Genomic DNA, 27,854 nt, shown 5'->3' on the forward strand with positions numbered 1-27,854 from the left:
TTACCATTAGATATGATGTTAACCTGTAGAAGACTTTTATCAGGCTAAGTTCACTTCTATCCTTAATTTGTTGAGAACTTTTTATCATGAAGGTGTGTTGGATTTTGTTAAATATTTTTCTGCATCTATTGAGATGATCACGTGGTTTTTGTCCAGTTTTTCTATTGATATGGTATATTACATTAATTAGTTTTCAATGTTAAACCCATCTTGCATTCCTGTAATAAACCCTTGGTCATGGCATATAATCTTTTTTATGTGTTGTTGGATTCACTTTGCTAGTATTTTTGTTGACAATTTTTGCTTCTATGTTCATAAGGGATATTGATCTCTAGTTTTCTTTTCTTGTGATGTCATTATCTGGTTTTGCTATCAGGATAATACTAACCTCATAGAAAGAATTGGGAAATGTTCCCTCCTATTTTTTTGGGAGGAGTTTGTGAAGAATTGGTATTAATTCTTCTTTTAATGTTTGGTAGAATTCACCAGTGACATCATATGGGCCTGGTCTTTTCTTTGTGGGAAGTTTTAAATTACTACTCCAATCTCTTTACTTATTATAAATCTATTCAGATTTTCTAATTCTTCCTGAGGCAGTTTTGGTAATTCTTAGAGGAATTTGTCCATTTTATCTAAAGTTATCTAATATGTTGGTAAATAGTTGTTCATTCTGTCTCCTAATGAACTGTTTTATTCACAACTCTTCTGACACAAAATGTGTGGGAGTTTTCCACACCAACCAACTCTCCAACTCTCTGGTCACCACCTGGCTGTCCTGCATTTGAATTCAATCCAGACTCTAACTACCTGGAGTTAGTGTCAGATTCCACAGATTTAAAGGCTCAGTCCAAGACTGCCCGCAATTTAGATACCAGTCACAAGTATTGGGTGCCCAAGTTACCTACACTTCTGTTTGACTTGGTTACAAATTGGGGGTTACCATGACTGTGACGGCCCCAGGTTCAGTAATTTGCTAGAGCAGTTCACAGAACAGAAAAACAGTTTAGTTACTATTACCAATTTATATTAAAAGATATAACTTAGGAATAGGCAAATAGAAGAGATAAACAGAAGAAACATAGGGCAAGGTAGAAGGAGCGGGGAGGTAGCATGGAGTTTCCATGCCCTTTTTGGGAGGGTAACCCTCTTAGTTCCTGGATGTGTTCACCAACCTGGTAGCTCTCTGTACCCTGTGTTTAGGGGTTTTTATGACAGTTTAATTATATAGGCATGATTGATTAAATTATTGGCCATTGGCATTTAACTCAATCTCCTGTCCCTTTCCCATCCCCAGAGGTTCAGGTGAAGTGTAAAGTTCTAATCTTCTAAGCATGGTTTTGGCCTTTTTGGTAACCAGCCCCATCCTGAGCTACCTGGGGACCCCCAGCCACCTGTCATCTCATTTCCATACAAAAGACACTCTTATCACTCCAGAGATTTCAAGGGTTTTTAGGAGCCATGTCCAGGAACTGGGGACAAAGACCAATTAGTTATTTTTTTTACCACACCCCTTATAATTTTTTTGTAAGTTTAGTAGTGATGTCCTCTCTGACTTTAGTTATATGAGTCTTCTCTCTGTCTAGCTAAAGATTTGTCAGTTTTGTTGATCTTTAAAAAAAATCAACTTTTGGTTTTATTGATTTTCTTCATTGTTTTTTATTTATTTCTCCTCTAATCTTTCTTATTTCCTCTTTCTGCTTTCTTTGGGTTTTCTTTGCTCTACTTTTTCTAGTTTCTACTTTTTCTAGTTTCTTAAGGTGGAAGGTTAGGTTATTTACTTGAGATCGCTCTTCTTTAATATAGGTATTTACAGCTATAAAGTTCCCTCTAGGTACTGCTTTATCTCGCCTCATAAATTTTGGCATGTTGTGTTTTCATTTACTTTCATCTCAAAATATTTTCTAATTTCACTTGTGATTTCTTCTTTGACCCACTGATTATTTAGGTGTATGTATTGCTTCATTTCCACATATTTGTGCATTCCCCAAATTCCTTTCTGATTTTGATTTCTAATCTTATTCCATTGTGATCAGAGAATATACTTTGTATGATTTCAATCCTTTAAAATTTCTGAGGTTTGTTTTATGGATGAGCATATGGTCAATTCTGGATTATGTTCTATTTGGACTTGCCAGGAATGTGTATTCTGCTGCTACTGGGTGGGCCTTCTATAGATATCTGTTAGTGATCACCTGATTTTAATGACAAATGTTCACTTCCTCCCAATCTGTTCCTAAAATCCTTCTCTGCTTTATTTTCCACCAGAATACTTATCACCATCTGAGATACTATTTATTTTACTTTTTCCTAACTTCTAACTGCCCCACTAGAATGTTAGCCCCTTTAAGGCAAGGGTCATACATGTTTTGTTCTCTGGGCACCTGGCACACAGCAGATGTTCAATAAATATATATCAATACAGAGAAATGTGAAAATGTGCCTCATGTATCTCATAACATAAGCCAGTCTTACAATCAATAAAGCAAGGCCCTCCGACATATGGATCACAGTCCTTAGGCATTCAAAGCCCATTATGTGCTATCAGCCTGCATTCATTCATTCATACGAATCCATATTGAGCATCACTATGTGGTAGATGCTGAAACAGGAGCTGGAGATACAGCAGAAGACAAAATAGTCAGGTTTCCAGCCATACCAGAACTCACAGTCTAGTTGGTGGGGAAAGAATAAAGATTAAAGCAAATATCAGATTGTGATATGTACTTAGAAGGAAGCCAGTAGGGTCCTGAGACCCCTGGTCAGGCAGACTTGGGATGAAGTCAGCAGAACCTTCCCAGGCAGAGAAAGCATCCTGTGCAAAGTCCTTTAGGTATAAAAGAGCCTCCAATGACCCTTTCACACTTGCTATTGCCTGAACAAGCTGTGCCTTCCCCCATGCTGTTCCCTTGGCCATTTTGTACTTTGGCAGGCGGACAGCAACACGCTGTGCTGTGATTGTCTGCTTTCCTGTTCATCTTGCCCACTCTCCTACCTGACACTTGGGGGACCCACTAAATGCAAGAAGGAAGGGCACAGCAGAAAAGTGTAGAAAGAGACAGACAGCAGAGTAACAGAGAGGGAGAGAGAGGGTGGAAGGGGAGTTCCCTGGGGTCTGGTCACTGAGTCTCTGTGGATCAGCCTCTGAGCTCCAGCCCCACAGCCACTGGATGTGCTGGCTGGCCAGGCCCTGATCAACAGGTGCATGGTCTTCCCCGCTCACAGGCTGTAGTGGGCAGAATAGTGTCCCCCTAAATGGTATGTCCAAGTCCTAACCCCTGGTACCTGTGAATATAACCTTATTTGGAAATAGGGCCTTTGCAGATTAATTAAGTATCCTGGGATAAGATCACCCTGGATTTACGGTGGGACCTAAAGTCAATGATTGATGTCATTGTAAGAGAAAGGAAATGGAGATTTGAGACACATAGGAGGAAAGAAGGCCACGTGGAGGCAGAAATTGGAGTGATGCAGCCACAAGCCAAAGAATGCAGGGGCCATCATCAGCTGGAAGAATCAAGGAAAGATTCTCCCCTAGAGCCTTTGGAGGGAGTATGGCCCTGCTAAACCTTGATTTTGAACTTCTGGCCTCTAGAACTATGAGAGAATAACTTTCTGATGGTTTAAGCTGCTACATTTGTGGTAATTTGTTATGGAAGCCCTAAGAAGCTAACAGGCAGGGCCAGAGGCAGATGGCTGAACTGCCAACCTGGCTCCCCTGCAAACCCCTGGCACCAGCCTCTGACTAAAATCTTGCCTCTGTGTTTAGTGCCTCTGTCTGAAGGTTAGCGGGGGAAGCTGCCTTCCTCCACTCTACTCTGAAGCCTGTTGCAGAAAGCCCACCTGAATCTGAGGACGGCCAGTGCGTTTTTTGTACACAGTTTCCTTTGCTTGGAAGGCTGGTTCCTCTTTGCTCAGCATCCAGGCTGACTCAGTGGCAGGGGCAAAGCACATTGTCCCCAAGGACTCTGAATCTGCTCTATCATGTATCCTCCTTCAGTGGACGGAGCAAGCAGACAGGCCCTGCCATTTCATCCACAGAATGGGATGCCCATGGCTTGGATGAACAGCACTGCTTACAGTGAATCTGGAATCAAGATGCATAGGGTCCTCTCCTGGAATGCCTTCCCAACCCTTCATCTCCTGGCTAAATCTACTCCCTTCAGGATCCCTTCCCATAGATGTTCTTCTTGCCCTTTCCTCCCTGGCTGGTTAGCAACCTGTCCTCTGGGCTTCCTCAGCCTTCTGGCCTCCCCAACACAGTACAGCTGATCACCCTGTACTGTCCTGATGCTGTCCGCTCACCAGATGGTGAATCCTCTGGGCACTTCTCTTTCTCCCCTGCCTCTAAATCATGCCTGACACTTAGGGGTGCTTTATTTCTTGAGCACATAAAAGAACCTGGCACGGTACATGGCACATTGTGGGCACTCATGGAAGAGAGGAGCAGTCTAGCAGAGTGGAGAGGCAGAGGCTCTGAGATTACACAGAGGCTCTGGTTAGCATTCCAGCTCTTCTAGGTTTTGGAAACTTGGGGAAGTTACTTAACCTTCCTATGCTTCAACTTGCTTATGTAAGATGGGGTTTTTATGAATATTAAATGAAATAATGTGCAGACATTGCTTATCACCATGCTTAACAATATTTAGATGCTATTATTATTATTAACCTAGATGTAAAATCACTTGCCCCACAGTGGGCAATCAACAGTAGATAATATTATAATTAGATAGCGCAGCCAAGCATAAAGGAATAGCATGGGCTCCGGAGCCAGACTCGCTACTCACTGGCTGTGTCCCTTCACTGAGTCCACTTCCCTCTGTGCACCTCTGCTTTTTCCTCTATCAAATAAATGTTATACCAGCATCTACCTTACAAGCTTGTGGGAACTGCTTTGTAAGCATTTGTTAAATAATAGAATTAAATAACATGTGAATATGGCCAGCCCACAGTGGGACTCAGCAGTGGTGACTACTGTTATTCGCATCTTGTAACAGGATGTTGATTTCTCATGTGGCCATGGCTAAAGCTTAGGATAAGAGACCCCAAAGACCCTGTATTCTAAGTTTTAGAAACTCCCAGCAGATGGGACCAGGCATCAACCTGAAGGACTTATGAGAGAAGTAGTAGTTTGGAAGAGGCCTTACCACCTACCGTCCCTCACTGCCCACCCTGAGACAGTGAAGAAGAGAAGGTCATCAACATCAAGGGCCATGTTCCTAGAGAAGGAACTGGGGGAACGTGTGTGTGTGTGTTGGGGGGTGTTTAAAAGAATCAATGTTAAAGTTTAGGGGTGCCTGCAGGAAGGAGCTGGCCGGTAAAGACTGGCAGAGTGCCTACAGGAAGGGGAAGCTGGCATTTCATCCTTGTGGGAGGTCTGCTTATTGAGCCGTGTGTTCCCTGAGCACAGAGGAGAGAACTGAAGAGAGATGGCAGGTGGGTAACAGCCCATCAAGAACTCTCCCCACCAGGTTTGGAGGTGGTCACAGCATCTAGATGAGTGTGGGGGCCACAGCCTTGCAAACCCCCTCCAGAATCTGGGGACAAAAACTTCCATGCATCAGAGGGAAGCTGTGTGACTGCCAGTGGGGTGGGAGGGGCTCCACTGCAAGAGGGGGCAATGTCTCAAGAAATCAGCAGTGCCTGGGGACAGCACAGGAGTGACTCCCAAGGCAGCAGGCTGTAACGGAGCCACCACCTGTCCTCCCTGAGCTACGGAGTAAGTAGGGCAGCAGCACCCGCCTGCCTTAGGGCACTGAATCCTCGCTCCCTGAAGTCAAAGGCATTTCCATTCTTCTGTCCTCCTCCTTCTTGGCCTAACACACCAGAAGACTTAGACCGGTGTTCTCAACATTGGCTGCACGTTCGAATCGCCTGGGGAGCTTTTATAAGTCCTGATGGCTGGGCCACACCCTCTAGAGACTGCAATTCACTTAGGGTGCAGTCAGGGCTGCTGTGGTAGATTAAAATGGCCATAATACTTTCTTTGCAACTCTTCCTATTAAGATGTAGAGTGTGCTTCCTGCCCCTTCAATCTGGGGTGGTGTTTGTTGCTTGACCAACAGAATGTGGCAAAGGTGACATAGTAAGTTCTGAGTGAGGCCTTGAGAGACCTTGCAGCTTTCATTCTGACCTGCTGAGCACGTTGCTGCCATGTGGACAAGCCGGGGCTAGCTACTGGAGCATGAGAGGCTCCAGTAGCCAGCCCAGCAGTCCCATCTGAGGCCCCAGATAAATTTGAGATACCAGCAGACACCACGTGCGAACCATTGCAGCTGAGCACAGCCCACACAGCTGACCCACAGAATCCTGAGCAAAAAGTAATTGTTGTTCAATCTGTGCCCCAGGTGACTCCAGTGCATTGCAAACCACCACCCTAGAGGGTAAACTGCAGGGGCTGGAGGAAGCCAGAGCTGGTGCCCCTCGATTACAGCAAACTTCTGGGGTCACCGCTCCAGTTCGTGCTCAGAGGAGGGGAGGAGACTAGCTCTGATTCAAGTTTGAACTTGAAGTCTTGATTACCCAAATAACATTCCTTTAACAAGCAGGAGTAGCTGAAAGTGTGTGATCAGATCACAGCACTGCTAAGGGACCTGTTATTTAGGGGGAGGGGAAAAGGGTGACTTTTTATAGCTAGAGGCAGTGACCAGAAAAAATACATGTTTTGTTTTTGTACCCCCGACAAGTACAGGCTCTTCAGTAAACCAGTGACCATTAATTAGTGACCATGGCTTAGCTGCTATATTATTATTATTTTGCGTGGGGCCTATTGTTGTGTATCCTAGGTGTTCAATAAATAATACCTGCTACTAACATCACTATTATTAGTAATTATTGTTATCACATGTGAGCATACCTGATACAGTACCTGGAACATATATGTTAAAGGAAATGTAGCTATTGATATTGTTAGATGTGGAAAATCTACTTGCAAACAGAGGAAGCTGTTAATATAAGCTAAAAGTACTTGGCTCAATCTCAGAGGCAGTACTGAAGGAGGCTATCACCACCACATCACATGGGAAAGGGCCTGGCGCCGGGGCGGCCCGTGGTTGTCCCTCTGCAGCAGCCGGGTCACTGGGGAGGCTGATGGAGGCCGCTATACGCCCTTACCTTCCGGATACTTGTAGAGGCTGGTGATGTCCACGTGGGAGTCGCTGCCCACTGCCTTGGTGCTGAGGCACCTCCCGATCTTCTTAGTACTTAGTGTCTGAGGACACACGCTCCCGGCTTCATTCTCATTCCAGAGCCAGGTGATGTAGTCCACGTTGACCTCCGCAAACACAGAAGGACTGTCGTGGGCCAAGTGCGCGTCGCCCTTGCGGATGGCGGTGACCGAGGCCGGGCCGCACTGGAACACACCTGCGCAGGAGGGATGGGCGTGAGCAGCTCCAGGGGAGCAAAAGCGGGGGTCTGGGACCTGCCCCCCTAAGCCTGTACTTTCACTCTCCTCCCTGGGGGTGGCATCCAGAACCTGCCAACCATTGTAAGCGGGGCCCAGGTCCTGCCGGACAAACCAGCTCTCATTCCAGACATGGAAATTCCTCCCACAGAGAGAAGATGGGGCAGGGTGGCCTCCGGTGAGCAGAGAGGAGCCCTCGGAGAGGGAAAGTTCCTGTTGCCAGCTAGGCCCTGGGCCCTGTTCTGTGGCTGAATTTTTTTTTTTTTTTTTGCGGGACGCGGGCCTCTCACTGTTGTGGCCTCTCCCGTTGCGGAGCACAGGCTCCGGACGCGCAGGCTCAGCGGCCATGGCTCACGGGCCCAGCCGCTCCGCGGCAGGTGGGATCTTCCCGGACCGGGGCACGAGCCCGTGTCCCCTGCATCGGCAGGTGGACTCTCAACCACTGCGCCACCAGGGAAGCCCTGGCTGAATTTTTTGAACCGTTCATCTACTGTAATGATAGAGCACCTAGCATTCATATACCTACAGGCAGACTTTTTTAAATTGCACTTCACTTATTGCACTTTATAGATATTACATTTTTTACAAATTGAGAGTTTATGGCAACCCTTCCTTAAGTAAGTCTATCTGCCCTGTTTTCCCAATAGCACTTGCTCACTTCATGTCTCTCTGTGTCACATTTTGGTAACTCTTGCAATATTTCAAACGTTTTCATTATTATTGTATTTATTATAGTGATCTGTGATGAGTGATAGTTGATGTTACTAGTACAACATGCTGAAGGCTCAAATGATAGTTAGCATTTAGCAATGAAGTATTTAAAAATTAAGGTATGTAGATTGTTTTTTAGACATAATGCTATAGCACGCTTAATAGACTATAGTATAATATAAACATAACTTTTATATGCTCTTTTGGATTAAAAAATTCATGTGACTCACTTTACTGTGATATTTGCTTTATTGAAGTGGTCTGGAACTGAACTGGCACTATCTCCGAGGCCTGCCTGTATGTATAAATATACGTGTGTATATCTATATCTATATATCTATATCTATATATCTAGAACCTGTTGTTCAAGGTCCAGAAATACAACAGCAAATAAGACGGAAGATCCTTGTTCTCGTGCAGCTTACATTCTAACAAAGGAGACAGATAGGGAGACAGGCAAAAGTAAGTAAGCAGATAAATAAAACAATAAAGTAACAATAAATAAACAAATAAATAAAACAATAAAGTAATAATAAATGCTGTGAAGAAAGAGAGGAGCTTTAGTTAGGGAATAACTGCAGGAGACCTACTCTAGGTAAATGACATCTAAGATGAGACTTAAAGTGAAAAGAATTAGCCATAGGAAGAGTGAAGGGAACAGTGTTTCAGACAGAAGGAACAGCATGTGCAAAGGCTCTTGAGACAAGAAAAAACTTAGTGTGTTCAAGGAACAGAAAGTATATCTCTGGGCTACGGCAAGCACGGGGGTAGGTAGGTTTCATATTATGCAGAGTTCTGTAGGCCTTCGTTTAGGCTTTAAGTCTCTTATGTTAAAGATGAGAATATGAGATTAGGAAAAGTGACATCATTTGCACAAGGTCACACAGTAAGGAAGCAGCACAGAGAAACGCTTCTTGGCCTGGGTTGGCGTCTTTACTCTGACCTCCAAACTCTTCTTTGGGAAAATATTGTGAAAAGCATTTGGGGTTGAAAGGGAGAACATGGACAACCTGTATGGCGACAGAGATCCCCAAAACAAAAAGAAGGGTCTGTCTGTTCTGCATAAAGAGAAGAATGCAATTTTTTTTGGAGTTCCTGTATCTACAAGGCTTCCATGAATAACCTTGTCTGAATGTCTGCTTATACATGTGCAAGTTGCCAAGAAAAGCCGACTTTCTAAAGAGCAGGGGAATAGTGAAGAGCACATAGTACAGAAGGAAACACAGCCAGCCTCAGCAGCCCTCTTCTTAAAATGTCCTTCAGCCACGCCCAGGGGAATGAGCCCAGGACTCCTTCCTCCCAAGCTGGTGTCCAGCCTCAGACCATCTCTCTGTCTCTCTTCTCCCCTTTCCTTCTCCTCTTTTTGGTTTTCCAAAAGCCTTGTTTGTAAAGGCAAATATTTGGTCCAGCCATGTGAGGTGGTTAGATAAACAATGGTTTTGCTGTACAATTGAAAGGCAGGACAGGTTTGTAACTTCTCATCCACTCACTAGCTGTGGAGCCTTAGACAAGTTACTTAACCTCTCTGTTTCCTCATCTGCAAAATAGAGATAACAATACTAGCTTGCTTACAAGGTTGTTTGGAGGAATGAATTAGTACACAGGTACACCTTGGAGATATTGTGGATTAGGTTCCAGACCACTACATGTGGATAAAATGTGGATACAGCAATAAAGCAAGTCACACAAACTTTTTTGGTTTCCCAGTGCATATAAAAGTTATGCTTACAGTATGCTGTAATCTATTAAGTATGCAATAACATTACGTCTAATAAAACAATGTACATACTTTAATGAAGCTGTTGGAAAAATGATGCCAATAGACTTGCTTGCCACAAGATTGCCACAAACCTTCAATTTGTAAAAAAATGCAATGTCTGGGGTTTCCCTGGTGGCGCAGTGGTTGAGAGTCCGCCTGCCGATGCAGGGGACGCGGGTTCGTGCCCTGGTCCGGGAGGATCTCACATGCCGCGGAGCGGCTGGGCCCGTGAGCCATGGCCGCTGAGCCTGCGCGTCTGGAGCCTGTGCTCCGCAACGGGAGAGGCCACAACAGTGAGAGGCCCGCGTACCGCAAAAAAAAAAAAAAAAAAAAAAAGAAAGAAATAAAAATGCAATGTCTGTGAAGCACAATAAAAAGAAGAGTAATAAAATGAGGTCAGCCTGCATGTGCAGCACAACTGGGTCTGGCATAGACGAGGTGCTCACTGGGCACGGTGTTACTACTTTTTAAACACTATAAAAAATAAGGGGACCTCCCTGGTGATGCATTGATTAAGAATCCACCTGCAAATGCAGGGGACACAGGTTCGAGCCCTGGTGGAGGAAGATCCCATATGCCATGGAGCAGCTAAGTCCGTGCGCCACAACTATTGAGCCTGCGCTCTACAGCCCGCGAGCCACAACTACTGAGCCCGTGCGCCACAACTACTGAAGCCCGCGCGTCTACAGCCCGTGCTCTGCAAAAAGAGAAGCCACCTCAATGAGAAGCCCGCACACCGCAACGGAGTAGCCCCCGCTCGCCGCAACTAGAGAAAGCCCGCGTGCAGCAACGAAGACCCAACGCAGCCAAAAATAAATAAATAAATAAATAAATAAATAAATAAATAAATAAATAAATAAGAAAAAAAAAAGAAAGGAAACCTCGTATGTACCAATATGGAATTGTTTCATGCAGAGAAAAATGAACAGTTTACATTATGCTGTCGATATTAAGTGAGGGGAAGTGGGGGTGGGTGGGGATTGTGCATATGTGTGCCCCTGTAGCTGCAGAGCTTCTCTCTGATGTTGTGTCCAGAAGGAGGAGGGGGAGGCTGGCAATGGAGAGAGGGAGACTTACACTGTAGCCCATTCTGTACCTTTTGAATATTAAAGCACATGAATGTATCTCCTACTTTAAAAAATCAAATCAAAATGAATTTTGTAAAGCTTCGTGCAAAGAGTTTTGCTTGAGCTGAGAAAGGAGCTTGTTTCCCACCTGAGACACAGCTCAGTGCACAGGCAGCTGACAGACAGCAGGAGCGGGATACAGAGGTGACTCTGCAGGGGCGGGACTTGGCCCCACCTGCAAGTCACAGGTGTCTAGGGGAGGGCTCATAGCCCTGCAGAGCGGAGAGCCAGGGGTACAAGGCTGTCAAATCCTGAGCCCACCTCTTGGCTTCTGAGTCATGTGTCCAAAGACCCCTGTATCTCAGAAGAGGAGTCACCCTGCCAGGGACCACCCCCTCTGCTGGGCACCTGTCACCCCTTCCAGAACTGGCTCAGACTCAGTGGAGCTGAGCTCCATCTGGGAGGGCCTCAGGGTGCCCCTGGGAGCCAGCGGCTGAGGACCCACCACATGCTGTCCTCCATCAAGTCCTCCAGTGTCCACCTGAAGGAGTCCATGTACTTGTCCACACTAAGGTTCCTGCCCGTGTCATGTGCCAAGTTAAATTTGGACACAATCCGTGTCGAAATCCCCAAGCACCCAAGGAGTGAAGAGCAGGATGCTTGCAAGATTCCAGGACAGGCCAGGATCCCAGACTCAGGGAGGAGTGGTGTGGCCTCCCCTAGCAGGCCGCCTGCCTCAGGTCTGGCCACAGCCCCCTCCCTATCTTTGCCAGGGCCGACTCTCGTCTCCACTCTGAGAAACACCTCCATCTCCTGTACATTCTCTCAGGGGACTTCTAGAGTCACCACCACCCCCCCCCCATTTGAATAGATGGGCTCTGAGGCTGGCAGGACCTTGGAAGCCGTATAATAACCCTATAATAGCCATAATAGCCTGTAGGGACTGAGGACCCAGGACCACAAGACTCACTCAAGGGTACTCAGTGGGCTTGAGAGGTGGGACTCCTGTAAAATAAAAGACCAAAAGTCACATAAATGAGGGATCTGGTTTCTCTCTTCATTACCCAGACTTCTATTTCCCCATCACTAATAAAGAAAGATTTTTTTTGTTGGGGGAGGAATGCCTATGCAAATATATGGAAACAAATGCAAACTGAGCTGACTAGGGGTTGGGGAACTTCTTTCCCAGGGTACCTGTACACATGACTCCAGCAAAGACCCAGCACTGGCCGTATCTGACTGGCTTGAACCTGCCCTTGAACGACTTGTGCAGAATGGCCACGCTGCCATGCCAGTGCAGTGGGCTGGTGCTGCCACCGTACTTGCCCTGCCACTGGCCTTGTACCATGCCCTGGTCGTTGTTGCTGTTCACCTGGGTAGAGGAGGCCAAAAATCCACCACCAGGCAGGGCTTCCCTCTTCAGGAACATTGCCATCGTAAAATCATCTCCAACTTTGGGCCACCCATTTATTTGGGGCCACTGCTTGTTTTTAAATTGTCTGAAAATTGGGACCATCTGCTGTTTTAAAATACCTACTTTTTGGTACCATTTATCATTTTCAGTTACCTTCCATTGGGATGCTCTATTGCTGAAAATCGTATTCAGTTTTAGAGCATTTCCTGTTTTAAGTAATCTGTTTTTTTGGGACTGTTGGTGGTAATGATAGTTATAGAGATGCTTAACATTCATTAAATGTTTACCGTGTGCCAGACACTATTCTAAGGGTTTAGCACACATTATATTAATCTATGTTAGTCTATGATGTAGGTTCTATTACTTCCTTTTTTTTTCAGATGAGGAAACTGAGATTCATAGAGGTTAGGGCACTTGCTCAAATCGCACAGCAAGTTAGCAAAAGGGGTTCAGGAGTTCAGGACTTTGACTTGGGAGCCTGTACCGCTATCCTACAGGGTTGTACCACTCTACTGTTCGGGACTGGTCACTGCTTTTGATTCTCTGTGCTCCAACATGTCTCTGAAGTCTTGAGGAATTGAGAGTATCAAATATGAGAAAAACAGCTTTGCCCATTTTTGGAATCACAGTTACCCACCCACTGATCTTAACACCTACTTGCTATAGAGAGAGCTAGTAGGCCCTCTGGCTACCTTCCAAGGAGGAAGCACTGGCATGTAATAGATTAAAGATGGTACTCCTCTCACAGCGAGGTGGTTCTGTGTACCCTTTCCCTGAATCTGGGTTGGCCTGTGACTACTTTGATTAATGACATGGTGGAAGTGATGTTGTGCCTGTTTCCAGGCCCAGGCTTTATGAGACTGGCAGTTTCCACTTAATTTTAGAATAATCGCTTGGGGAGAAGCCAGCTGCCTTATCTGATTACCCTGAGACTGCCATGCTTTGAGGAAGCCCAACCTAGCCATGTGGAAAGGCTGCATGGAGACACAGAGCAATGACTGGCCAGACCCAGCTCTTCCAACCATCCCAGCCCAGGGGCCAGACATGAGAGTGAGCAAGCCACCTGGGCATTCCAGTTCCAGCAGACACAGCATGGAAGAGAACCAAGGAAACATTGACTGTTGGAACAAATGCCCTAGATATATGGTCCCGTCAAACCATCACAGACATCTGCAGCCATTCAGACACACCCAGCTGAAGCAGCTTGGAACAGAGGTGTTCTGTCCTCACGTTGCCCTGACCAAGTCCCTGATTTGCAAAGTTGTCAACATAGTAAATGGCTGTTTTATACCACTGAGTTTTGGGGTGATTTGTTATGCAGCAGTAGAGAATTAAAACAAGAGGTGATGGGAAAAATCTTAGGGTGTGGCCCTGGAGTTGGCCCGGGGACCCACGAGGGAGTGAGCATGCAGGGATAGCTGGGCTCCTTACCATGGCGCTGATGGCTCCAGTGACGTAGATGGGGTCGTAGTGGTGGGACGCTTTGGTGGTGGCTGGGTCATCTTGGTGACTAGGGCTTCGGTCCAGGATGCAGAAGCAGATGTCCAGGATGTCCTCCTCAAACTGTCCCCAGAGAGGCTGCTCTTAGAGGCCAGAGCCACACCTACACTTCAGACCCTCTCACAACCCTCCCCTAGTCAGTCACTGTATTGTGCAGGGAGTTTGCCTACCCCACTGCCCACCCGTCCACCCCCTCCAGGGACACAACAGAGCACACCCAAGTCTCAAAAACCCTCTTTCAAAGAGTCACTGGGAACCAGAAGCTCAGCCTTAATCACCTCCCTTCCCTGTTCAGTAGGCCCATGGCTCCCCACGAACCACAGTAAAGTTCATGATAAACTGGGACTCTGGAGCCACATCGATCCCACTGGTTTACATAATGTTTTCAAATGACTTAGTTGACAACATTTAAAAACTGGGGGATTTTCACATACAAATTAAGATTTCTGGTCTTTGAAAATTGGGAAGGTCTGGGAAACCTGGGCTCACTTTCCTATGTGGCAATAAGAAGTGGATGCTGGGTTTCCCTGGTGGTGCAGTGATTGAGAGTCCGCCTGCCGATGCAGGGGACACGGGTTCGTGCCCTGGTCTGGGAAGATCCCAGATGCTGCGGAGCGGCTGGGCCTGTGAGCCATGGCCACTGAGCCTGCTCATCCGGAGCCTGTGCTCCGCAGCGGGAGAGGCCACAGCAGTGCGAGGCCCGCATACCACACACACACACACACAAAACAAACAAAAAAAACGAAGTGGATGCTGAGATGGGGTTACCCTTAGATGGACCTTAAACTCTCTGGTATATCATCCCTGCCCAGCCCCTGAGCCCCAGATGCTTTCAAACCCCAGCTCCTCAGTCTGACAGTCAAGGCTCTCGACTTGCCCGGAGCCCGGGCAGACAGAGCTCCTCTACAGAACCTCCGCTACTCTCTGGCTCCCCTCCTCCACTGCTCTGTCTGCTCTTCCCTCTGCCTGTCCAGATCCTGCCCGACTTTGGGGGCTCCACCCCAATATCATGAAGCCTTCTGCAATCCCTGAGATGGAGTTTCCCTTCATGACCTTCTGAACTCCCTCTGCTCCCATCTCTACCTTTCCAACCGCCTCCGCCCCCTCCCACAACATCTCACCTTGTATTGTAGCTACTTATCTAAGTCAGGGGCTCTCAAAATGTGGTTCCAGGCCAGCGACGGCAGCAGCACCTGGTAACTTGCTAGAAATACAGACTCTCAGGCCCCACCTCAGACCTAGTGAATCAGCAACTTGGGGAGTTGTGGCCCAGCCACCTGTGTGTTTTAACGAGCCCTCGGTGGCCTTCTGGTGCACACTCAAGATTGAGAGCCCCTGATCTAAGCTATTTATTTGTACCCAATGTACCACCCCTTCCCAAGGACCCAGCACAACTAGTAGTAGAGACTGGAGAAGTGGACTTGGTCTAAGAGTCAGCCCAGCTTGTCCCTCCTGGGAAGAAGAGGGCAGACATAATGGCTCCTGCACTGACTTTTCCCATCTCCCCAGCCCCCCTTCTGTCTCTTATGACTCTCAGTCCCCCTTCTGGCCTGGGTCCCTGGAGACCTTCCTGAAGTTCCAGCCTTGGGCTCAGATGTGCTTCTCCACTCCTCGGAAGATGATCCCGCTGTCATTGAGCATGTATGTACTCCTGTCTCTCTTCCTCTGTGGCCAGAAACACATCATCCTCTGAAAGGCAGTGGTTGGGTCTGGCGTGGGCAGGGAGTCTGGCCTCACTGGCCTGGGGAAAGGGCTACAGCAGGGCTCAGCTGCAGGATGGCGCCTAGAGGCTGCTGGGGCAGGAGAGGTCAAGAGGGGCTTGCTGGCTCCCAGGCTGCCTCCCGGCCAAGCCCTACTCTACCTGGCCGGTCTTTCCCCAGGCAGGGACCACCCCCAACCCAGCCCCAGATGGAAGGAATTTAGAAGTCCTGATGCTTTCGAGTGACCTGATTTAATGACAATGGCAGGTTCATATTTCTTAAACATTAATAAGAATACTGATCCAGGCTACTGCTTACTGACTTACCCCTTAATAAGAATACTTACCCCAGTACTCCTTAAGATGTGCCTTGCATATTACAAACATTAGTTCTATGGTTTCTCACCATAACACTAAGAGGTAGGCACTGTTATTCCCATATTACAGGTGAGGAAACTGAGACTCAGAGGGAAGAAACTTAGCAAAGCTGGGACTAAACCAAGGCTGTCTGGTGGCTGAAACCTGGCTCTTACCCAATCCTAGGCCTCTCCTGCCATTAGGCCCCCTCCTTGCCCACTGGCCTCCATACACCAGAACCCACTAATACCTGCCCCTCTGTCGTGGCAGGTTTGGAACATCTGCTACCAGCTTTCTCTGTCCTGTGCCTGTCTCCTCCTGGGCCCACTCTTGCCAAGCTCTTGGCATTCATCTCCCTGTCCCTAACTTGCCTCCCAGGACTTCCTGAAGGACAGCTTCCAGGAAAACCTCAGCCTTGGACTCAGGAGCTCGTATCTGGGCACCATGGGTTGAAAAGCAGAACAAACTCGCCCAGCTTCCTGTTACTGTGTTTGCAGCGAGAGGAAACCTTGGTGCTCAGCTGGTAGCAGGCAATGACAGCATCTGGAGGGTTGGTGAGGCTGATGGTCATGGTGTTCTCCATATGAGCCTCCTTCACTGCCATCCAGGCATTGCTCTCCTCCAGCTCCGATGTCTGGAACACAGCTTTGGTGCGGAGGGCTTCAGAAGCCTGGGGTCCTGGCAGAGAGGAGAGGGAATCAGGAGACCCAGCCACCCACAGGAAGCTCATCTCTGGAGAAAGGGAAAAGCTACAGACCTGGAAGACCAACCTTCAGGCCCTGAGCTGCTGGGACACTGCTGTGGGGAAGGGCCTGACCAAGATGCAAGAGGGCCAGCTGTAGGGAGGGGTCCACTTTAGCTGTTCTGACTTCCACCCACTTCCTGGATCAAGGAGGAAGTGAAAGCACTCTTTGAAACCAAAGTGTGCCTTCTGTCTGATCAGCAAAGGAAAGCATGGACTCCAAAAATGCCTGATGAACTTCCATACCCTTCCAGAGCTCTGGATTTCTTGGTGTGCCTAGGATTCCAGAGTTGTCATCTCATCTGTCCCACTGCCTGCTGGCAGCACCTTCCAACCATCCCCAGAAAGCTGTCATCAAAAGCCTCCAGGAGCCTGAACAAAGATGGCAGAGTAGAAAGACATGCTCTCACTGCCTCTAGTGAGAACACCAGAATCACAGCTAGCGGCTGGACAATTATCGACAGGAAGACACTGGAAGTCACCAAAAAAGATACCCCACAACCAAAGACAAATGAGAAGCCATAATTTGACGGTAGGAAGGGCACAATCACAACAAAATCTAAGACCATAACTGCTGGGTGGGTGACTCACAGACTGGAGAACACTTATACCACAGAAGTCCACCCACTGGAGTGAAGGTTCTGAGCCCCATGTCAGGCTTACTAACCTGGGGTCTGAAAACAGAAGGAGGAATTCCTAGAGAATCAGACTTTGAAGGGTAGCAGGATTCGACTGCAGGACTTCGACAGGACTGCGTGAAACAGAGACTCCACTCTTGGAGGGAACACACAAAATAGTGTGTGCATCAGGATCCAGGGGAAGGCCAGTGAACCCAGGGGAGACCGAACCAGACCTACCGGCTAGTGTTGGAGGGTCTCCTGCAGAGGCAGGGGATGGCTGTGCCTCACCGTGAGGACAAGGACACTGGCAGCAGAAATTCTGGGAAGTACTCCTTGGCATGAGCCCTCCCAGAGGCTGCCATTAGCCCCATCAAAGAACCCAGGGAGGCTCCAGTGTTGGGTTGCCTCAGGCCAAACAACCAACAAGAGGGAACATCAGCAGTCAAGCGGATTAAAGTTTTACTGAGCTCTGCCCACCAGAGCAACAGTCAGCTCCACCCACCACCAGTCCCTCCCATCAGGAGACCTGCACAAGCCTCTTAGGTAGCCTCATCTACCAGACAACAGACAGCAGAAGCAAGAAGAACTACAATCCTGCAGCCTGTGGAACAAAAACCACATTCACAGAAATATAGACAAGATGAAAAGGCAGAGGGCTATGTACCAGATGAAGTAACAAGATAAAACCCCAGAAAAACAACTCAATGAGATAGAGATAGGCAAACTTCCAGAAAAAGAATTCAGAATAATGATAGTGAAGATGAAACAGGACATTGGAAAAACAATGGAGGCAAAGATGGAGAAGATGCAATAAATGTTTAACAAAGACCTAGAAGAATTAAAGAACAAACAAACAGAGATGAACAATACAGTAACTGAAATGAAAACTACACTAGAAGGAATCAATAGCAGAAAAACTGAGGCAGAAGAACGGACAAGTGACCTGGAAGACAGAATGGAGGAATTCACGGCTGCAGAACAGAATAAAGAAAAAAGAATGAAAAGAAATGAAGACAGCCTAAGAGACCTCTTGAAAAGCATTAAATGCAACAACGTTCGCATTATAGGGGTCCCAGAAGGAGAAGGGAGAGAGAAAGGAGGCGAGAAAATATTTGAAGAGATTATAGTCGAAAATTTCACTAACACGGGAAAGGAAATAGCCACTCAAGTCCAGGAAATGCAGCAAGTCCCAACAGGATAAACCCAAGGAGAAACACGCCGAGACACATAGTAATCAAATTGGCAAAAATTAAAGACAAAGAAAAATTATTGAAAGCAGCAAGGGAAAAATGACAAATAACATGCAAGGGAACTCTCATAAGGTTAACAGCTGATTTCTCAGCAGAAACTCTACAAGCCAGAAAGGAGTGGCAGGTTTACCTAAAGTGATGAAAGGGAAGAACCTACAACCAAGATTACTCTACCCGGCAAGGAACTCATTCAGATTTGATGGAGAAATCAAAAGCTTTACAGACAAGCAAAATCTAAGAGAATTCAGCACCACCAAACCAGCTCTACAACAAATGCTAAAGGATCTTCTCTAAGTGGGAAACACAAGAGAAGAAAAGGACCTACAGAAACAAACCCAAAACAATTAAGAAAATGGTCATAGGAACATACATATTGATGGATTAAATGCTCCAACCAAAACACAGTCTTGCTGAATGGACACAAAAACAAGACCCATATATATGCTGTCTACAAGAGACCCACTTCAGATCTAGGGACACATACAGATCGAAAGAGAGGGGATGGAAGAAGATATTCCATGCAAATGGAAATCAAAAGAAAGCTGGAGTAGCAACACTCATATCAGATAAAATAGACGTTAAAATTAAAAATGTTACAAGAAGCAAGGAAGGACACTACATAATGATCAAGGGGTCAATCGAAGAAGAAGCTATGACAATTATAAATATATATGCACCCAACATAAGAGCACATCAATACATAAGGCAACTGCTAACAGCTATAAAAGAGGAAATTGACAGTAACCCAATAATAGGGGGGGACATTAACATCTCACTTACACCAATGGACAGATTATCCAAAATAAAAAAGGAAACAGAAGCTTTAAATAACACAATAGACCAGATAGATTTAATTGATATTTATAGGACATTCCATCCAAAAACAACAGATTACACTTTCTTCTCAAGTGTGCATGGAACATTCTCCAGGATAGATCATACCTTGGGTCACAAATCAAGCCTCAGTAAATTTAAGAAAATTGAAATCATATCAAGCATCTTTTCTGACCACAACGCTATGAGATTAGAAATAAATTACAGGAAAAAAAAAAACGTAGAAAACACTAACACACAGAAGTTAAACAATATGTCACTAAATAACCAAGAGATCACTGAAGAAGTCAAAAAGGAAATCAAAAAATGCCTACAGACAAATGACAATGAAAACACAATGATCCAAAACCTATGGGATGCAGCAAAAGCAGTTCTAAGAGGGAAGTTTATAGCTATACAAGCCTACCTCAAGAAACAAGAAATATCTCAAATAAACAATCTAACCTTACACCTAAAGGAACTAGAGAAATAAGAACAAATGAAACCCAAAGTTAGCAGAAGGAAAGAAATCATAAAGATCAGAGCAGAAATAAATGAAATAGAAACAAAGAAAACAATAGCAAAGATCAATAAAACTAAAAGCTGGTTCTTTGAGAAGATAAAGAAAATGGATAAACCATTAGCCAGACTCATCAGGAAAAAGAGGACACAAATCAATAAGATTAGAAATGAAAAAGGAGAAGTTACAACAGACACCACAGAAATACAAAGCATCCCAAGAGAGTACTACAAGTAACTGTATGCCAATAAAATGGACAACCTGGAAGAAATGGACAAATTCTTAGAAAGGTATAACCTTCCAAGACTGAACCAGGAAAAAATAGAAAATATGAACAGACCAATCACAAGTAAGGAAATTGAAACTGTGATTAAAAAACTTCCAACAAAAAAAAAGTCCAGGACCAGATGGCTTCACAGGTGAATTCTATCAAACATTTCGAGAAGAGCTAACAGTCAACCTTCTCAAACTCTTCCAAAAAACTGCAGAGGAAGGAACACTCCCAAAGTCATTCTATGAGGCCAGCATCACCCTGATACCAAAACCAGAAAAAGATACTACAACAAAAAGAAAATTACAGACCAAAATCACTGATGTATATAGATGCAAAAACCCTCAAAAAAATACTAGCAAACAGAATCCAACAACCCATTAAAAGGATCATACAGCATGATCAAGTGGGATTTATCCCAGGGAGGCAAGGATTCTTCAATATACGCAAATGAATCAGTGCGATACACCATATTAACAAATTGAAGAATAAAAACCATATGATCATCTCAATAGAAGCAGAAAAAGCTTTTGACAAATTTCAACACCCATTTATGATAAAAACTCTCCAGAAAGTGGGCATAGAGGGAACCTACCTCAACATAATAAAGGGCATATACGACAAACCCACAGCAAACATCGTTCTCAATGGTGAAAAACTGAAAGCATTTCCTCTAAGATCAGGAAAAAAGGCAAGGATGTCCACTCTCACCACTATTTTTCAACATAGTTTTGGAAGTCCTAGCCACAGCAATCAGAGAAGAAAAAGAAATAAAAGGAATACAAATTGGAAAAGAAGAAGTAAAACTGTCACTCTTTGCAGATGACATGATACTATACATAGACAATCCTAAAGATCCCACCAGAAAACTACTGGAGCTAATCAATGAATTTGGTAAAGTTTCAGGGTACAAAATTAATGCACAGAAATCTCTTGCATTCCTATACACTAATGATGAAATATCTTTTTTTTAACATCTTTATTGGAGTATAATTTCTTTACAATGGTGTGTTAGTTTCTGCCCCATAACAAAATGAATCAGTTATACATATACATATGTTCCCATATCTCTTCCCTCTTGCGTCTGCCTCCCTCTCACCCTCCCTATCCCACCCCTCCAGGTGGTCACAAAGCACTGAGCTGATATCCCTGTGCTATGCGGCTGCTTCCAATTAGCTATCTACCTTACGTTTCTTAGTGTATATATGTCCATGCCTCTCTCTCGCCCTGTCACAGCTCACCCTTCCCCCTCCCCATATCCTGAAGTCCGTTCTCTAGTAGGTCTGTGTCTTTTTTCCTGTCTTACCCCTAGGTTCTTCATGACATTTTTTCCCCTTAAATTCCATATATATGTGTTAGCATATGGTATTTGTCTTTTTCTTTCTGACTTACTTCACTCTGTATGACAGACTCTAGGTCTATCCACCTCATTACAAATAGCTCAATTTCGTTTCTTTTTATGGCTGAGTAATATTCCATTGTATATATGTGCCAATTTTCTTTATCCATTCATCCGATGATGGGCACTTAGGTTGTTTCCATTGCCGGGCTATTGTAAATAGAGCTGCAATGAACATTTTGGTACATGACTCTTTTTGAATTATGGTTTTCTCAGGGTATATGCCCAGTAGTGGGATTGTTGGGTCATATGGTAGTTCTATTTGTAGTTTTTTAAGGAACCTCCATACTGTTCTCCATGGTGGCAGAACCAATTCACATTCCCACCAGCAGTGCAAGAGTGTTCCCTTTTCTCCACACCCTCTCCAGCATTTATTGTTTCTAGATTTTTTGATGATGGCCATTCTGACTGGTGTGAGATGATATCTCACTGTAGTCTTGATTTGCATTTCTCTAATGATTAATGATGTTGAGCATTCTTTCATGTGTTTGATGGCAGTCTGTATATCTTCTTTGGAGAAATGTCTATTTAGGTCTTCTGCCCATTTTTGGATTGGGTTGTTTGTTTTTTTGTTATTGAGCTGCATGAGCTGCTTGTAAATTTTGGAGATTAATCCTTTGTCAGTTGTTTCATTTGCAAATATTTTCTCCCATTCTGAGGGTTGTCTTTTGGTCTTATTTATGGTTTCCTTTGCTGTGCAAAAGATTTGAAGTTTCATTAGGTCCCATTTGTTTATTTTTGTTTTTATTGCCATTACTCTAGGAGGTGGGTCAGAAAGGATCTTGCTGTGATTTATGTCATAGAGTGTTCTGCCTATGTTTTCCTCTAAGAGTTTGATAGTTTCTGGCCTTACATTTAGGCCTTTAATCTATTTTGAGCTTATTTTTGTGTATGGTGTTAGGGAGTGATCTAATCTCATACTTTTATATGTACCTGTCCAGTTTTCCCAGCACCACTTATTGAAGAGGCTGTCTTTTCTCCACTGTACATTCCTGCCTCCTTTATCAAAGATAAGGTGTCCATATGTGCGTGGGTTTATCTCTGGCCTTTCTATCCTGTTCCATTGATCTATATTTCTGTTTTTGTGCCAGTACCATACTGTCTTGATTACTGTAGCTTTGTAGTATAGTCTGAAATCAGGGAGCCTGATTCCTCCAGCTCCTTTTTTCGTTCTCAAGATTGCTTTGGCTATTCGGGGTCTTTTGTGTTTCCATACAAATTGCGAAATTTTTTGTTCTAGTTCTGTGAAAAATGCCAGTGGTAGTTTGATAGGGATTGCATTGAATATATAGATTGCTTTGGGTAGTAGAGTCATTTTCACAATGTTGATTCTTCCAATCCAAGAACATGGTATACCTCTTCATCTATTTGTATCATCTTTAATTTCTTTCATCAGTGTCTTATAATTTTCTGCATACAGGTCTTTTGTCTCCTTAGGTAGGTTTATTCCTAGATATTTTATTCTTTTTGTTGCAATGGTAAATGGGAGTGTTTTCTTGATTTCACTTTCAAATTTTTCATCATTAGTATATAGGAATGCCAGAGATTTCTGTGCATTAATTTTGTATCCTGCTATTTTACCAAATTCATTGATTAGCTCTAGTAGTTTTCTGGTAGCATCTTTAGGATTCTCTATGTATAGGATCATGTCATCTGCAAACAGTGACAGCTTTACTTCTTCTTTTCCGATTTGGATTCCTTTTCTTCTCTGATTGCTGTGGCTAAAACTTCCAAAACTATGTTGAATAAGAGTGGTGAGAGTGGGCAAGCTTGTCTTGTTCCTGATCTTAGTGGAAATGCTTTCAGTTTTTCACCATTGAGGATGATGTTGGCTGTGGGCTTGTCATATATGGCCTTTATTATGTTGAGGAAAGTTCCCTCTATGCCTACTTTCTTCAGGGTTTTTATCATAAATGGGTGTTGAATTTTGTCAAAAGCTTTCTCTGCATCTATTGAGATGATCATATGGTTTTTCTCCTTCAATTTGTTAATATGGTTTATCACATTGATAGATTTGCGTATATTGAAGAATCCTTGCATTCCTGGAGTAAACCCCACTTGATCATGTTGTATGATCCTTTTAATGGGCTGTTGGATTCTGTTTGCTAGTATTTTGTTGAGGATTTTTGCATCTATGTTCATGAGTGATATTGGCCTGTAGTTTTCTTTCTTTGTGACATCCTTGTCTGGTTTTGGTATCAAGGTGATGTGGCCTCGTAGAAGGAATTTGGGAGTGTTCCTCCCTCTGCTATATTTTGGAAGAGTTTGAGAAGGATAGGTGTTATCTCTTCTCTAAATGTTTGATAGAATTCGCCTGTGAAACCATCTGGTCCTGGGCTTTTGTTTGTTGGAAGATTTTTAATCACAGTTTCAATTTCAGTGCTTGTGTTTGGTCTGTTCATATTTTCTATTTCTTCCTGATTCAGTCTTGGCAGGTTGTGCATTTCTAAGAATTTGTCCATTTCTTCCAGATTGTCCATTTTATTGGCATAGAGTTGCTTGTAGTAATCTCTCATGATCTTTTTTATTTCTGCCGTGTCAGTTGTTACTTCTCCTTTTTCATTGCTAATTCTATTGATTTGAGTCTTCTCCCTTTTTTTCTTGATGAGTCTGGCTAATGGTTTATCTATTTTGTTTATCTTCTCAAAGAACCAGCTTTTAGTTTTATTGATCTTTGCTATTGTTTACTTCATTTCTTTTTCATTTATTTCTGATCTGATTTTTATGATTTCTTTCCTTCTGCTAGCCCTGGGGTTTTTTTATTCTTTCTCTAATTGCTTGAGGTGCAATGTTAGGTTGTTTATTCGAGATGCTTCCTGCTTCTTAAGGTGGGCTTGTATTGCTATAAACTTCCCCCTTAGAACTGCTTTTGCTGCATCCCATAGGTTTTGGGTCGTTGTGTGTCCATTGTCATTTGTTTCTAGGTATTTTTTTATTTCCTCTTTGATTTCTAAAGTGATCACTTCGTTATAAGTAGTGTATTGTTTAGCCTCCATGTGTTTGCATTTTTTATAGATCTGTTCCTGTAGTTGATATCTAGTCTCATGGTGTTGTGGTCGGAAAAGATACTTGATACAATTTCGATTTTCTTAAATTTACCAAGGCTTGATTTGTGACCCAAGATATGATCTATCCTGGAGAATGTTCCATGAGCACTTGAGAAAAATGTGTATTCTGTTGTTTTTGGATGGAGTGTCCTATAAGTATCAATTAAGTCCATCTTGTTTAATGTATAATTTAAAGCTTGTGTTTCCTTATTTATTTTCATTTTGGATGATCTGTCCATGGGTGAAAGTGGGGTGTTAAAGTCCCCTACTATGAATGTGTTACTGTCAATTTCCCCTTTTATGGTTGTTAGTATTTGCCTTATTATTGAGGTGCTGCTATGTTGGGTGCAAAAATATTTACAATTGTTATATCTTCTTCTTGGATCGATCCCTTCATCATTATGTAGTGTCCTTCTTTGTCTCTTCTAATAATCCTTATTTTAAAGTCTATTTTGTCTGATATGAGAATTGCTACTCCAGCTTTCTTTTGGTTTCCATTTGCATGGAATATCTTTTTCCATCCCCTTACTTTCAGTCTGTATGTGTCTCTAGGTCTGAAGTGGGTCTCTTGTAGACAGCATATATAAGGGTCTTGTTTTTGTATCCATTCAGCCAATCTGTGTCTTTTGGTGGGAGCCTTTAGTCCATTTACATTTAAGGTAATTATCAATATGTATGTTCCTATTCCCATTTTCTAAATTTTTTTGGGTTCGTTATTATAGGTCTTTTCCTTCTCTTGTGTTTCTTGTCTAGAGAAGTTCCTTTAGCATTTGTTGTAAAGCTGGTTTGGTGGTGCTGAACTCTCTCAGCTTTTGCTTGTCTGTAAAGGTTTTAATTTCGCCATCAAATCTGAATGAGATCCTTGCTGGGTAGAGTAATGTTTGTTGCAGGTTTTTCTCCTTCATCACTTTCAGTATGTCCTGCCACTCCCTTCTGGCTTGTAGGGTTTCTGCTGAGAGATCAGCTGTTAACCTTATGGGGATTCCCCTGTGTGTAATTTGTTGTTTTTCCCTTGCAGCTTTTAATATGCTTTCTTTGTATTTAATTTTTGACAGTTTGATTAATATGTGTCTTGGCGTATTTCTCCTTGGATTTATCCTGTATGGGACTCTCTGTGCATCCTGGACTTGATTAACTATTTCCTTTCCCATATTAGGGAAGTTTTCAACTATAATCTCTTCAAATATTTTCTCAGTCCCTTTCTTTTTCTCTTCTTCTTCTGGAACCCCTATAATTCGAATGTTGGTGTGTTTAATGTTGTCCCAGAGGTCTCTGAGACTGTCCTCAGTTCTTTTCATTCTTTTTTCTTTATTCTGCTCTGCAGTAGTTATTTCCACTATTTTATCTTCCAGGTCACTTATCCGTTCTTCTGCCTCAGTTATTCTGCTATTGATCCCATCTAGAGTACTTTTAATTTCATTTGTTGTGTTGTTCTTCAGTGCTTGTTTCATCTTTATTTCTTCTAGGTCCTTGTTAACTGTTTTTTCATTTTGTCCATTCTATTTCCAAGATTTTTGATCATCCTTACTATCATTATTCTGAATTCTTTTTCAGGTAGACTGCCTATTTCCTCTTCATTTGTTAGGTCTGGTGCATTTTTATCTTGCTCCTTTAATTGCTGTGTGTTTTTCTGTCTTCTCATTTTGCTTATCTTACTGTGTTTGGGGTCTCCTTTTTGCAGGCTGCAGGTTCGTAGTTCCCGCTGTTTTTGATGTCTGTCTCCAGTGGCTAAGGTTGGTTCAGTGGGTTGTGTAGGCTTCCTGGTGGAGGGTACTAGTGCCTGTGTTCTGGTGGATGAGGCTGGATCTTGTCTTTCTGGTGGGCAGGTCCACGTCTGGTGGTGTGTTTTGGGGTATCTGTAGACTTATTATGATTTTGGGCAGCCTCTCTGCTAATGGGTGGGGTTGTGTTCCTGTCTTGCTAGTTGTTTGGCATAGGATGTCCAGCACTGTAGCTTGCTGGTCATTGAGTGAAGCTGGGTGCTGGTGTTAAAATGGAGGTCTTTGGGAGATTTTTACCGTTTGATATTATGTGGATCTGGGAGGTCTCTTGTGGACCAGTGTCCTGAAGTTGGCTGTCCCACCTCAGAGGCAGAGCCCTGACTCCTGGCTGGAGCACCAAGAGCCTTTTATCCACACGGCTCAGAATAAAAGGGAGAAAAAGTAGAGAGAAAGAATTAGTAGAAGTAGGAGGAAAGAAAGAAAAAAGGAGGGAAGGAAGGAAGGAAGGAAGAAAGAAAGAAAGAAAGGAAGAAAGAAAGAAAGAAAGAAGAAAGGAGGGAAGGATGGAGGAAGGAAGGAAGGAAGGAGGGAAGGAAGTAAAAAAGAAAGAAAGAAGATACAGTAAAATATAATATAGTAAAGTATAATAAAGTTATTGAATTAAAAAATATTATTTAGAAAAAAAAAGGGACGGATAGAACCTTAGGACAATTGTTGGAAGCAAAGCTATACAGACAAAATCTTACACAGAAGCATACGCATACACCCTCACAAAAAGACGTAAAGGGGAAAAAATCATAAATCTTGCTCTCGAAGCCCACCTCCTCAATTTGGGATGATTCGTTGTCTAAAGGAGGGAAGGAAGGAAGGAAAGAAAGAAAGAAAGAAAGAAAGAAAGAAAGAAAGAAAGAAAGAAAGAAAGAAAGAAAGAAAGAAAGAAAGAAAAAGAAAGAAAGAAGGTAAAGTATAATAAAGTTATTAAAATTAATAATTAAGAAAAAAATTTTAAAAAAAAAGGACGGATAGAACCCTAGGACAAATGGTGGAAGCAAAGCTATACAGACAAGACCTCACACAGAAGCATACACATACACATTCACAAAAAGAGGAAAAGGGGAAAAAAATCATAGATCTTGCTCTCGAAGTCCACCTCCTCAATTTGGGATGACTCGTTGTCTATTCAGGTATTCCACAGATGCAGGGTACATCAAGTTGATTGTGGAGATTTAATCCGCTGTTTCTGAGGCTGCTGGGAGAGATTTCCCTTTCTCTTCTTTGTTCTCACAGCTCACAGGGGCTCAGCTTTGGATTTGGCCCTGCCTCTGCGTGTAGGTCACTGGAGGGCGTCTGTTTTTTGCTCAGACAGGACGGGGTTAAAGGAGCCGCTGTTTCGGGGGCTCTGGCGCACTCAGGCCAGCGGAAGGGAGGGGCACGGCGTGCGGGGCAGGCCTGCGGCGGCAGAGGCCGGCGTGAGGTTGCACCAGCCTGAGGCCCGCCGTGCGTTCTCCCGGGGAAGTTGTCCCTGGATCCCGGGAACCTGGCAGTGGCGGGCTGCACAGGCTCCC

At 44.0% G+C, this 27,854-nt stretch overlaps 1 protein-coding gene across 1 annotated transcript in view; it reads right to left on the reverse strand.

Moving 5' to 3' along the window:
• TGM6 (transglutaminase 6) overlaps window positions 1-16,636 on the reverse strand; it is a gene marked incomplete at both ends in the record, with an annotated part of 38,437 nt that extends 21,801 nt beyond the window's left edge. Inside the window, 9 exon segments of the mRNA XM_082670720.1 lie at window positions 7,111-7,359; window positions 7,438-7,541; window positions 11,442-11,580; window positions 12,131-12,308; window positions 13,782-13,913; window positions 15,417-15,440; window positions 15,444-15,488; window positions 15,490-15,539; window positions 16,342-16,636. Of these exon segments, the coding sequence (XP_082526846.1) occupies window positions 7,111-7,359; window positions 7,438-7,541; window positions 11,442-11,580; window positions 12,131-12,308; window positions 13,782-13,913; window positions 15,417-15,440; window positions 15,444-15,488; window positions 15,490-15,539; window positions 16,342-16,636 (1,216 nt within the window).
• Between the last annotated feature and the right edge of the window lie 11,218 nt (window positions 16,637-27,854).

This window comes from Grampus griseus (assembly GCF_964374135.1).
Source record: "Grampus griseus genome assembly, chromosome: 14".
Lineage (NCBI taxonomy): Eukaryota > Metazoa > Chordata > Mammalia > Artiodactyla > Delphinidae > Grampus > Grampus griseus.